Here is a 12415-nt window from a genome sequence, read left to right as displayed (position 1 = left end):
AAATTTAAGTTTGAAATAGACACTTGTATTTTTTTTTTTTGTTCTTCAGTAGGATAAACTGTTGAACGTTTGTTCAATGTTGTTCAGTGTTAACATACGCGTGCATTTTAAAAAGATACACAGAACTGGTGCCCTGGAACGTAAAAAAAAAAAAAAAAAAAAAAAAAGTTCCTCCATTTACATATTTTAACAAACATTTCCAAAAATAATTTGGATACTCACTTTGACATTTTAATATCATAATATAGCATACTCTTACAAAACTTTTTTTCACTTTGAAAATCGATTGAATGACTTTCCCCACAAACCCCCCATCATCATATACTGTGCATCAATAATTATACTCCAATTATATAACATTTTGTACTTTAAATATAGCCTGTTTTGATGCTAATATTTTTGTACTATTTAAGTAAAAGAACTAAGTGACCGCTGCTCACCCTCCTCTTGTTCCCTTTCCTCTATTTGTTCCCCCCTCTACATTTTAAACTCATATTTTGGTTATTTTTGCTGTGTAAATTAATAGTGTATTTAAATATACAACCCGCACGCTCAGTGACGCACATGACGCACAGCAGTATGGCCAAACTCCCGGTTGTGCGTCATCTCCGGGCGACGGTAGAATTCAGCTTCGCGCCAATCAGTTGAAGGATTTCACGACTTTCCTTGCAACTAAACTGACCATAAACTACGAGAAAGCCTGTTCACCATGGTACGTTACAAATATAAACTATTTATTCGCTCTGTCTGCGAGCTGTCTGTGCAAACAAAGTGGTAAAATAAAGCGAAAATAATCCTGTTGTGTAGCTGCTGTTGAAACGCCAGTCAAGTGCGCAGTGTTAACGTTAGCTAATTAACGTAACAGCTAAACATAAAAAACAGCTATTCATAATATAAGTAAAACTTAACGAGTAAAAGTTCAGCGAGGAACACGTTATGATCATATTTTGCTCCGTCGTGTAGTTGACATGCGCCTGCTGATTTTGTTCAACAGTTAACGTTAATGATGCTCATTTCCCTGAAAAATCAATGTCAGAAAGTGAAATCTTCAAACTGTGAAGCTTCAGTTTGCATCAGTATAGTTAGACAGCGCTGTAATATATGGGCTCAGGCAACAGCTCTGTTATTAGATGACCTTATTGTACATGCTGTCTGTGTGCACACAGGACATCAGGCGGTTCTTTCCACCGGCTGCTGCCAAGCCCGCGGTGCAGAAACCAGCTTCAAATGGAAAGATCAAAACAGAAGAGAGGAAGAAGAATCATCCCTCTTCAGACGAGGAAGTGAAAAAAAACAAGAAAGAGACCGCCAAGGCAAGGAAACCATGTCACTTTCTGCCCTCCTTCTTGCCATGATTCATCTTATCTTATTTATCACGTTTTATTGTGGTTTATGTGCTTCAGGTGAAAAGCTCCAAAGCAGAGGAGAAACGCAAGGACAGTGAGAAGAAACGTAAGAAGCGTGCAGTCATAGAGTCAGGTACGTATGATTTAGTGCTCCCACATTAATTCCCTGCTGCAGTTTGTGCCTCCATAAGTGTCATTATTACATTTGAGTAACAGAGCAGAGCATCTGCTCTGTTACTCAAATGTAACAGAGCAGAGCATCTGTTTTACAGAAAAACATTTTTTCTATCTTATTAATTATCTTGTAAATAGGCAGTGTTGTTTTATAATAGTCACTGTTGTTGTGAAAGTGTCTTTAAGCTAATAATCTGATCACTTCATTCATTCACTGTTTGTGTCCCTGAAAAACCTGAGATGCGGGTGGGATTCAGAGCTCTTCAGAATCCTCTTCTGTCCATCGGCATAAAAAACGACTCTCTCTGCTGAGAGATAGATATTTTAAATTATTTCGTCCAGTTGTGACTCTTTATTTTTTAATCCAAACAAAATGAGATGACATTTGCCCTTGCCACAGAAAAAAATGTAAATTTGTTGTGTGAAAATATTAAATAATTAAAATAAACCGGACTAACTTCTTTGAATTAACTTTATATTGTGCAATTGATAGAAAATGTTTTTATCCAAATAGTCTGTGAAGATCTTTGAAATACCATTTAAAACACTTGTTTTTAAACAAGATTTCCAATCTTTTTTTTTCTTCTTCAGAAAAATAGATGTTTTGCTCTGTGAAAGGTACAAACCAGGGACTTTTTAATCAGCTGCGATCGATAGTTGGACACATTGCTCTTTATCTTCTCTCTGTCTCTTATTCATGACACATCTTGTCTTTCTGTCTGTCCAGACTCTGAGGATGAGGAGCCAAGGAGCAAATCAAAGAAATCCCCCAAGGAGAAACAGAAGACAAGCAAAATGGAGCCACCTCCCAAAAAAGACCCCGTGCAGTATGTCTCTGAAACAGGTAATGGGATTACAGTTTATCATCATGCTCCAGACGTATGGGCATGGCCTGTGCAACATGACCTAATATCCACCTCACGATTTACTGTCACATTTACTTCAATGATGATTAAAGAAAAGTGATGTTTTAAAATACACCTTCACTCAAAATGTTCTCATCCTTGCAATGTCTATCTAATTAATTCTTTGTAAGCTGAGTCTGTCAGTTAATCAGTGCAGTAATAAGCACATATTAAAAACAGTAAATGTTGACTCCTTAAATTTAAAGTATATTTAAGTCATTCAAATGAAAATAAATAGGAAGTGCAAAAATAAAAAATAAGGGCCAAAATAAAACCATTCATGTCATGATGTTAAGAATTGAGGAGACTCAAACACATCAGTAAGAAGATGGATCCAGCTGAGATGAGGAATGATGTTTTGTTAATATATGGAAGATGTATTTTGATAGGCATTTGTCTTTTTTTTTTTGGTCGTAGACTCAGACAGCGACAACTTTCAGTCCCTAAAGAAGGCCGCCAAACCTAAGCAGAATGGCATGGACAAACAGACAAAGTCTGATGGCGGGAGTGCTCGTCCAGGAGCCAAAGAGGGGCTGAAGTCTCCTTTCAAGCCCTCCTCCACACAGGGGAAAACTGCGGTGAAGTCTCCTCCTGTTCCCGTCACCCCTAAGTCAGCCTCGCCTCCTCAGCCCAAAAAAACCCCCACCTCAGTATTCGACTACTTCGGCAGTGCGACTATTCAGCGTTCCGATAAGAAGCTCGTAGCCAGCACCAAACGGAAGGCTGTGAGTATTGATTCATTATTTCCTGTTTTCTCGTATTCTCTTCAAACCTTCTCATGGTTTTCATGTACTAATTTTTAATCCAAACTGTCAAAATTGTAGCTTTCTGAGTAATTTTAATCTGTCATCCGAAAAAAAAATTGTTACGCACAGAAACCTTGCACACTGATTCTGATGCATCTTATTGTTCCATTTGTTGTAAAAATGTGCGATATGTGACAAAATTAGAGGACACATTTCCTCCTTTGCCTCTCTGCTGGAGTTATCTATCTGGCTGTCACCACTCTCTCCCTGTCTGTAACGCCTCCCTGAGGGTACAAGTTCAAATTCACTGTGCAGCGGGTGAGAAGGGTTGCTAATAATGCTGTTTGCCTTACTTAGGTCTGTCCCATAGTGCTGCTGCTGCTGCTCTGGCTTAATGTGGGTCTCATGCCACTCATTTATAATGTGTTCATTTGAACTAGGAAATCGGGATTTCAGAGTTCCCAGTCAGAATTTTCAAGTGGAATGCCCCCTGAAGTTGTACTTCTATCTCTGAAATGTGAAGGAGCCTCACAAAACCAGACCTCAAAGCCCTGCTTCAGTGCTTATGTGCGCAAAATATACCGTTAGTGATTTTTATCCACTGGTACCAGCTGAAAGAGGTATTGTTGTGGTTTCCGACTAGCTGTACTGGAATGCGGTCAACTTGGGTGGGATGTCATTCCCAGCTCTGACTCCGGACCTCTGTGGTAAAATGAACCACGACATAACCTCCAACAGGTCTGCAGCTCTTGAACACACAAAGCAAAGCAAAACAAACCAAGCAGATGAGCCGTCACATCCCTTTACTGAGAAAAAAACCCCACTTCAACATTTCATTACAGTATCAATAAAGAATCATTTACACCAAATTGACATTGTAAAAACTCTCCTCCTTCTCAGCCGACTCAAGACACAGATGATCAGATCAGTGAGGAAATCGCCAGACAGCTGCAGATGGAGGAGGACATGGAGGTAGGCTGATCAACACGACAGCTGCATGTTCACTACATTGTTTATTGTAATTAAAGTTAAAACAAGAAGCTGAATGACAGAGAATGAATGCTAAATCATATATCATTCTAAATTGACTATCTTTAGGTTATAGACTGTTAGTTAAATAAAGAAAGCAGTTTGGCTATGTTGTATTGGGCCTCGAAAAGTAATTATTGTTATATAATTATATTTAAAAAGAATCCTTTTTTTGTAGAACTTTTAACACTTCATAGATAAAATTATTTATTGGACAAGATAATCAGCAGAATAATTGGTTTTTATACATGCCTCCCAAGGCTGGACATGCTTTTGAAAGTTTACAATTTATTATAAATCTCAGAGAATCACTGAGATACTAAATTATGATATTATGTTTGTTAATAGAGTTTAAAAAGTCCCAAAAGTAACATAGAAAATGTGACAAAATTTGCTGCTCTGTTAAAACCTCTTTGTGTTAATGTTATTCATAGTTAAGTGTGACTGTTGTTTTCTGTTTTTTTGTTGTTGTATTTTTTGTTTTGTTTTTTCATCATTTTGCTTTCTCGCTCTGACTCCACTTCACTTAGCTGGAAAAGCAGATCCACGAGGACGAGGAGTTTGCTAGAACTCTGGCCATGCTGGACGAAGAGCCTCAAGCGAAGAAGGTGATTTTTAGGGGGAAAAAAAGAAAGAAAAGAAACAACACACATTCACTTTTGATATCACTGCTTGTTAAATATAGTGTCTGTCTGTGTGTCCTCATCCAGGCTCGAAAAGGCTCTGATGAAAAACCAGCCGCTACCACATTTCCCAAAAAGAGCAGTACAGTCTCTGCCAGCACGAGCAGCCCGTCAAAGACCAACCAGAGGGGCAGCAAGTCGGAGGATGTGATTAGTCCGTCTCCGAGGAAAATCCCCGCCCCTGTCAAAGCCAGCTCCAAACTGGCCATGATGAAGAAAAAGGAAGAAAAGACAGATGAAGAGCCAAAGAGCAAAACACCAATTTCGCCCACAAAAATAAAAATCTCTCCCAAAAAGGAGCCGATTGCTTCGTCGAGCTCAGACAAGAAGCTCACTCCCAAAGTAGGAATCACACCCATCACAGTTAAAACTTCTCCCAAGAAACCAGAGGTGAGCAAAGTCGTTAGTTATCTTTGGTTAGATATGTGTTGTCATGATGGACATTATCTATCAATCATTTTGTTTGTCCCCGAAAGAGCAGTGAAAGACAAATGCGTAATTAATCACATAAAGGCATTGTATATATACACAGTAAAAACTTTGTGGAAAAACATTAAGTACACAAGTTAAAACAATTTTAAAACTTTTTAAAAAATAAATTGTAGAATTTTACTTTAAAAACAAACTAAATGTCCTCTCTGTCTCTCTCTAATCAGAGCACAAGTACAAGCCCTGACAACGCAGAGAAGAGGAAGATCAACGCTTCAGCTTTTAGGAACTTCCTCAACAGGGATGGACCACGAGCTCTGGGCTCCAAGGAAATCCCACAGGTAAAACACACATCAGCCTTCAGAGTGACCACCATCTCCCCCACAACTTCCTTTGACTTGTTCTTAATCACCAGCTGTATGTTGTGTGTGTGTGTCATTTCCAGGGTGAAGAGAACTGTTTGGAGGGCTGTGTGTTTGTGCTGACGGGGGTCTTGGAGTCCATGGAGAGGGACGATGCCAAATCCCTTATCGAGCGCTATGGAGGCAAAGTGACGGGCAACATCAGCAAGAAGACCACGTACCTGGTGCAGGGCAGAGACAGCGGAGTCTCGAAGCTCGAGAAGGTGACCGACCTGACCCAGACTGACAAATTCAGACTCAGAGAAGAAGAATTCTTAAAGAAAACATGTGATTGCTGACTTGCGTAGTTTTTGGATTAAGTCATAATCATATGAAAAGTAATAAACCTTGACGATGTATCTGTCTGTTAAATAATATAGCATGTTTGTACAACTGTCTTTATACACAGGCGGAGAGTCTCGGTACCAAGATCCTGGATGAGGATGGTCTGTTGGAGCTGATCAGAACAAAACCAGGAAAGAAGTCCAAGTATGAGATTGCTGCGGAGGCAGAGGTCAGCTCTGACATTTTTTTACTTAAATCATACTGTTCACAAAGCACTCCATCAGAGGTGAAACCATTTGAACCCAAAAGATGGCATGCGGTGTGCGCTGCTGCATCCCAGAAGTTGAACTCTGTATATCTCAGGGCGCCCTGAAAAATAGGTGCTCTGGCATTTGAGCATCTTGTCGTTTGTCTTCAATGAAAACATTGAATTTGCAGCATGTGTACGTCCCCCAAGGATGAATTTTATTATGATGTGCTGTAACTACTCTGGGTTGATTTCTTTTTTTTAGAGCAAAGCCTCAAAGACCAGGACTCCTCCCAGCAAGGCATCAAAGAGCACCCCCCAGTCCCAGAAGATCTCTCCCTCCAAGGGTAATTCCAGGTCTCCACACACCCCGAGCCCGTCAAAGACCGGCCTGGGACAAGGCCACAGTGCCCGGAACAGAGATGGCCGCACCCCACCTGGGAGAGGCTCAGGTCACACAGCCCGGAGGGAGCTTGGCCTTTCCTCCTCAGCTTCTTCATCATTAGCCCCAGGAACATCATCATCCCCATCACCAACAGGAGAGGACGCCAGTCTGCTGTGGGTGGACAAGTACCGCCCCCGCTCTCTGAAGACAGTGATTGGCCAGCAGGGAGACCAGAGCTGTGCCAATAAGCTGCTCCGCTGGCTGCAGAACTGGCACAAACACCACAGTGGGGGCTCTTCCAAGCCACCAGGTAGTAGACAGTTTATCTCTTACGTTTTGAAGTGTAGTGATTGAAACTAGATATGAAAGCTTACTTAGTTTCAGCGAATTTTAGCTCTGAAAACTGAACCTGTGTTTGAAGACCATGTGCTTTGTGCTGTTTGTTGCTGTACAGTAGCGAGGTTTGGTAAGTTCGGAGGAAAAGACGATGGATCAGGATACAAAGCTGCTTTGCTCTCTGGACCTCCGGGTGTGGGGAAGACCACCACAGCTGCCCTGGTCTGTGAGGTCAGTGTGAAAACTCACATACAAGTTTTTGGGTGATTGTCTTTGTATGTTTTATGTATTCACACCAGATAGTGTGTTATTTTTAAGTATTGCTGCACCCATAACTCCCAGTTGTAACCAAAAATGCCTTATACTTGAACATTTTGCTTTGATGTCTGCTTTTGACTCAACCTCTCCGGTGTTTTTGTGTGTCGGCCTGCAGGAGCTGGGCTTCAGCTATGTGGAGATGAACGCCAGCTGCACTCGCAGCAAAAACAGTCTGAAGGAAGTTGTTGCAGAGTCACTTAACAACACTAGCATCGAGAACTTCTACAAAGGTGATCCCTCTTTTCATTTTTGTTTCTCCATGTGTCATTCCTGCACCAGCAGGTTTTAGTATGTACTGATTGATAAGGTACCTTAATAGCACACGTTATATTTACTTTTTTCTCAATGTATAGATATTTTATTGTACTTGTGAATTGAAAGTTGGTGAATACTGTGTGGTATGTGTAACTGCTGGTGTATGTTTTGTAGGCACGTCTCAGAAGGTCACCAGTAAACACGTTCTGATCATGGATGAGATTGATGGCATGGCTGGCAACGAGGACCGTGGAGGAATCCAGGTAAAAGCAGCGTGATTTCACAATAGCCCCTTTTTGTTTGTTGGCACCAGCAGTTCATCGGCTTTCCTTTGCTTCATGACTAATCTTTCTCCAAAATTTTGCACCTTTTTTGCGATAGGCCGCTCCCATTTCCACCCCCACCCTTTTAGCCAATTGGCATGAACGCACACACACACACACATACGCACACTTGACCTCCATGCCAAATATAAGCCTTCTAGGGCAAACACTGTGGACGCCAAAGAGTGAGGACCAGATTCTCACAAAGAAATGGGGATGTTTAAGGAAAAGGTTCTGAGGTTCGCTGATAGATGATGAAATTGATACTGTTTTGGCTGTTTTAAGTGGCTTTACTGAAATAATGGATGTCAGACCGACGTATTTAATTGAAGTTAACTGCTTCTAGCAACTGCTACCACAGCGGACTTAGAATAACGACCGGTGAACGGACACATGACCTTTTCTTGACACTGACATGACTTTTTCCCTCCTGCAGGAAATGATCAGCTTGATCAAAAATTCAAAGATTCCCATTATCTGCATGTGCAACGATCGTAACCACATGAAGATCAGGTCACTGGCGAACTACTGCTTTGATCTGCGCTTCCAGAGGCCGCGAGTGGAACAGATCAAGGTACACACACACACACACACACGAACACAAATCCTGTTCCACATCTGACAATTTAGGTTAAAATAAAACACAAAAACCTTCAGGATACAAGACACACAACGATGCTCCATGAATCCAACTTGTACATGTAAATGTGGATTTTTAGGGATGCTCATGAATGGAGACAGTTGAGACTTTGATATATGCAAACCATTCCACACAGCAGCAGTAGACGGGAACTGATGTCTGTTACGCCATTTTAATCTGAAATATTAGTGAGCTCCTAAATATAAATGTTTACTTTTCCATCTCCTTCACTCCAATTTTTTTTCCTTTTCATTTTTCAGGGAGCCATGATGTCCCTCGCTTTCAAAGAGGGAATCAAGATCCCACCCTCAGCTCTCAACGAAATAATCCTAGCCTCGAATCAGGATGTCCGTCAGGTAAAGAAGATGAAGTACAATGATTTCACACTGAGATTATGTCTTCACTCAACACCCTCTGTCCCCCATCTCATCACACTGGCTGTTTTTTCTCCAGGTTATCCACAATCTGAGCATGTGGTCGGCCAAAGACAAAGTGATGACGTACGACCAGTGCAAGTCTGACGCAGCCAGCGCCCGCAAGGACATGAAAATGGGGCCGTTTGATGTTTGCAGAAAGGTGTTTGCGGCTGGGGAGGAGACTGCCCATATGAGCCTCATCGACAAGTCTGACCTCTTCTTCCATGACTACTCGTTAGCGCCGCTCTTTGTCCAAGAGAACTACCTGCATGTTCGGCCAAAGGCTGCTGGGTGAGAGAGGCTTCCGGTTTCCAGTCTCTGTACTGAGCTAAGCTAATTCTCCCTTGGCTCGAGTCACATTAATGCGCAAACATAAGAGTCGGATTAATCTCAGTTGTTGACAAGAAAATAAAAATCCTAAAATGTCAAACTGTCCCTTTAATAATTCTGTATTTTCATGTGTCATCCTCACAGTGGCGACCTGAAGTCCCACCTCATGCTGCTGAGCAAGACAGCTGACTCCATCTGTGATGGAGATCTGGTGGACAGACGGATCCGCTCTGGGCAGAACTGGTCGCTGCTGCCTACCCAGGTAACTCACACACTCACAGTCAGACTCAGAAGTACTTGGTCGCCCTACAAACTTGAAGTAAAAATGGACTTGTATGTCAAGGGAGCCTGCAGTAGACACAAAGTGGTAACATGATCTGGCCTGGCTACAGCAGACATGAAATATGTACAGATGCTTGCAGTCTGTCGAGCAGCCTTTTGGTTGTCTTGATGCTTTTCCCTTTTAGCATGGCTGACCAGAGCCACTTCCCCCATGTTGCTAGCATCACATGCAGAGCTTTGTTCCAGCGTGGCTGTGGTCTGTCATGCATTATATTTGTTGTTCGAAAACCATACATTATTAAACACACACTTATAAGGCATTTGCAGATAAGCAAATAGCTGCATACGCCAATGTGTATTACGTCGTACTAATGATGTTTTAAAAGTCACCACAGCACTAGATTTTAAATCACAAATACAAGGAACATATATTGTATAGACATATTTTTTTAACCAATCAAGCAGTGATATTCCAAACGTTTCCAAAACATTTTGTTAATTCCAAACCAGACCCGGAGAACTGTTTTCTTTTGGCATACTGTACAGTGGCAAACTAAGTTTCTTCTGGTGGTCAGTGTATTTTTCACAACATGTGAAAATCATTTGACCAGGTTGACGAACCAAAGACCTCAGATGTGGACTCATTTCTGCTGTAAAAAGTTCTCTAAACACAATGTTATCTTAATACTTCTGTTCACCGTTCTAATCACTGCCTGTGTTATCCCTCTGTTGTTTTTCTTTTGTAACACTGACTGTAATTATACATTAATTACAGTAAACACACACTCACGCCTTATCACAAGCCAATTACAGCACTAACCCAATACATGCTCATTTGTCAGTGCACCAGAGATTCATCATTGTGCTGCTCTGTGTGCATGTGTGTGTGCTCGTAGGCCATCTATGCCAGCGTGTTACCAGGCGAGCTCATGAGAGGCTACATGAGTCAGTTCCCCACCTTCCCCAGCTGGCTCGGCAAGAACTCCTCCACCAGTAAACATTCCCGCATCGTCCAGGAGCTAGCCTCACACATGGGTTTAAAGTGAGTGACCTTATTCAGCGTCTTTGAACTATTTACGCATCCTCGAACGCAGGGTGACATTCAAAAATTTGAATGTTGTATTTGTTCGGCTCCTGCAGGACGATGAGCAGCAGACAGGCAGTGAACCTGGACTACCTGTACTACCTGCGGCAGGCGCTGCTGAGCCCACTTCAAAGGCACGGAGCAGAGGGTGCTGGAGAAGCCGTGCAGCTGCTGGACAACTACCAGCTCATCAAGGAGGACGTGGACAGCATCATGGAGATCAGTGTATGGGGTGGACAGCCAGACCCGTACTCCAAACTGGATGGCAAGGTCAGCATGAGCAAGAAGGGGCATAGTTTGGTATGGAGACAGTGTTTGGAAGTGACATATAAGGAATTATAGCGCACTTAGTTCAGGCCATTGTGACTAGCTGACAGCACTTACAGCACCTCTTAGTATTACTCTGCTGTATTTACTCACTTAAACCTATAACTGTTCAATCCAGTGCTCAGTACACACCTTAAAGGGACAGTGCACCCAAAAATGAAAATTCAGCCATTATCTACTATCTATGATTATTATACAGTGAATTCTGACACTTCTGTTGTCTGTCTCTTCGCAGGTGAAGGCAGCGTTTACAAGAGCCTACAACAAAGAAGTTCACTTGACGCCGTACTCTCTGCAAGCAGTGAAGAAGGGCCGCCGTGGTGGTGGTGGCGGCGGCGAGGGGGAGTTGGGGTTGGAAGGAGAGGACATAAACAACGAAGAGCAGGAGTCTGAGGATGAGGGTCTCAAAACAGACGCCATGATCAAAGTAAGAGCATCAACAATGACATGTACAAACACATTTGATCCCATGAACACTTAATGCCAAAGGCTGTCTTCATATATTTGTGTTTTTTCTTGTTTTAATGTCATCTGTATCTTGTTCCTTCCTGCAGCAGAAGAAGGCCAAAGCCACCAAGGAGTCAAAGAAGGAGAAGGAGGATTCTGGGAAAGACAAAGGCAAGGGGAAAGGCAAAGGCAAGGCCAAGAAATGACCAATGATCAGAGGAGAAAAACTGTCCTGGTCTGCCTCCCTCCGCCCCCACAGACTGTAATATTCTTTCTCTGCACTTGCAACAATCCTCAAATGAGCATCACAAAGTAGTGAAACTGGTCTTGACCTGTGCAGGTAACTCACCTGTCCCTCATCAGACACTTGACTCTAACTGCACTAAGAGATGTCCGTACGTTTTTTTTTAACATCCTGTCACGATTCCATCAGTGTCTCCATATTGAACAAATGATGAATGTTTTCTGCTTGTTCCAACCATTATCATGTGTGTACATCTCAATAGTAACGTGTCTCATCAGGAGTGTAGTGCATTTCTTCAGTTATCAGTTTGTGGTCCAGGTGTCGAGGCTGTAAATAACACGACTCTGATGTATAAGACTGTTACTTTTTGCTATGACGACAATGTAGAGATGCTTTAGCTGTACGGTTAGCACTGATGCTCCTGTAAATTGCAATTTTGTAAAAACTTTGATTAGGATAAATAGAAAAAAGTTACACTCATGAGTGCAGTTGATTTCTTGAATTTTTTTCAATGAGTTGGGGGGGGGGGGGGGAAATCGAAGCCAACAGCTAATGGATTAAGATATCAAGGCTCAGTACTTTCTCTGCAGTTGCACCAAAGTCACTCTTAAGTCAGTACTGCTCTACAAGACTGAAAATATTAAATAAGACTTAAAATTCTGAGTTTTAAACTTCATCCTTGACTTTGCAAAATTGTAGTTGACACAACAGTCTCCCCCAAGTGCCATTTAGTAGCTTTCAGTCTTACATAATCTTCATCAGCAGATGGTGTTGTCCAGTTGT

The 12415-nt window shown here is 42.0% G+C and overlaps 1 protein-coding gene across 1 annotated transcript; it reads left to right on the top strand.

Annotated features, from left to right (window-relative positions):
- The first annotated feature begins 599 nt into the window (after positions 1–599).
- Positions 600–12112, top strand: rfc1 (replication factor C (activator 1) 1). The gene is made up of 23 exons (XM_049572660.1): positions 600–712; positions 1167–1313; positions 1404–1479; positions 2248–2364; positions 2843–3150; positions 4072–4143; positions 4731–4808; positions 4911–5273; positions 5540–5653; positions 5758–5937; positions 6123–6227; positions 6511–6940; positions 7085–7197; positions 7400–7514; positions 7714–7802; positions 8299–8436; positions 8763–8858; positions 8956–9209; positions 9393–9510; positions 10427–10572; positions 10671–10884; positions 11177–11368; positions 11496–12112. Exons 1-23 carry the CDS (start codon positions 710–712, stop codon positions 11592–11594), a joined length of 3567 nt encoding a protein of 1188 aa, XP_049428617.1. The 5' UTR covers positions 600–709; the 3' UTR covers positions 11595–12112.
- The last annotated feature ends 303 nt before the right edge of the window (positions 12113–12415 follow it).

Source organism: Epinephelus fuscoguttatus, linkage group LG3 (genome assembly GCF_011397635.1).
Source record: "Epinephelus fuscoguttatus linkage group LG3, E.fuscoguttatus.final_Chr_v1".
Lineage (NCBI taxonomy): Eukaryota > Metazoa > Chordata > Actinopteri > Perciformes > Serranidae > Epinephelus > Epinephelus fuscoguttatus.
This window is presented reverse-complemented; position numbering and strand designations above follow the sequence as displayed.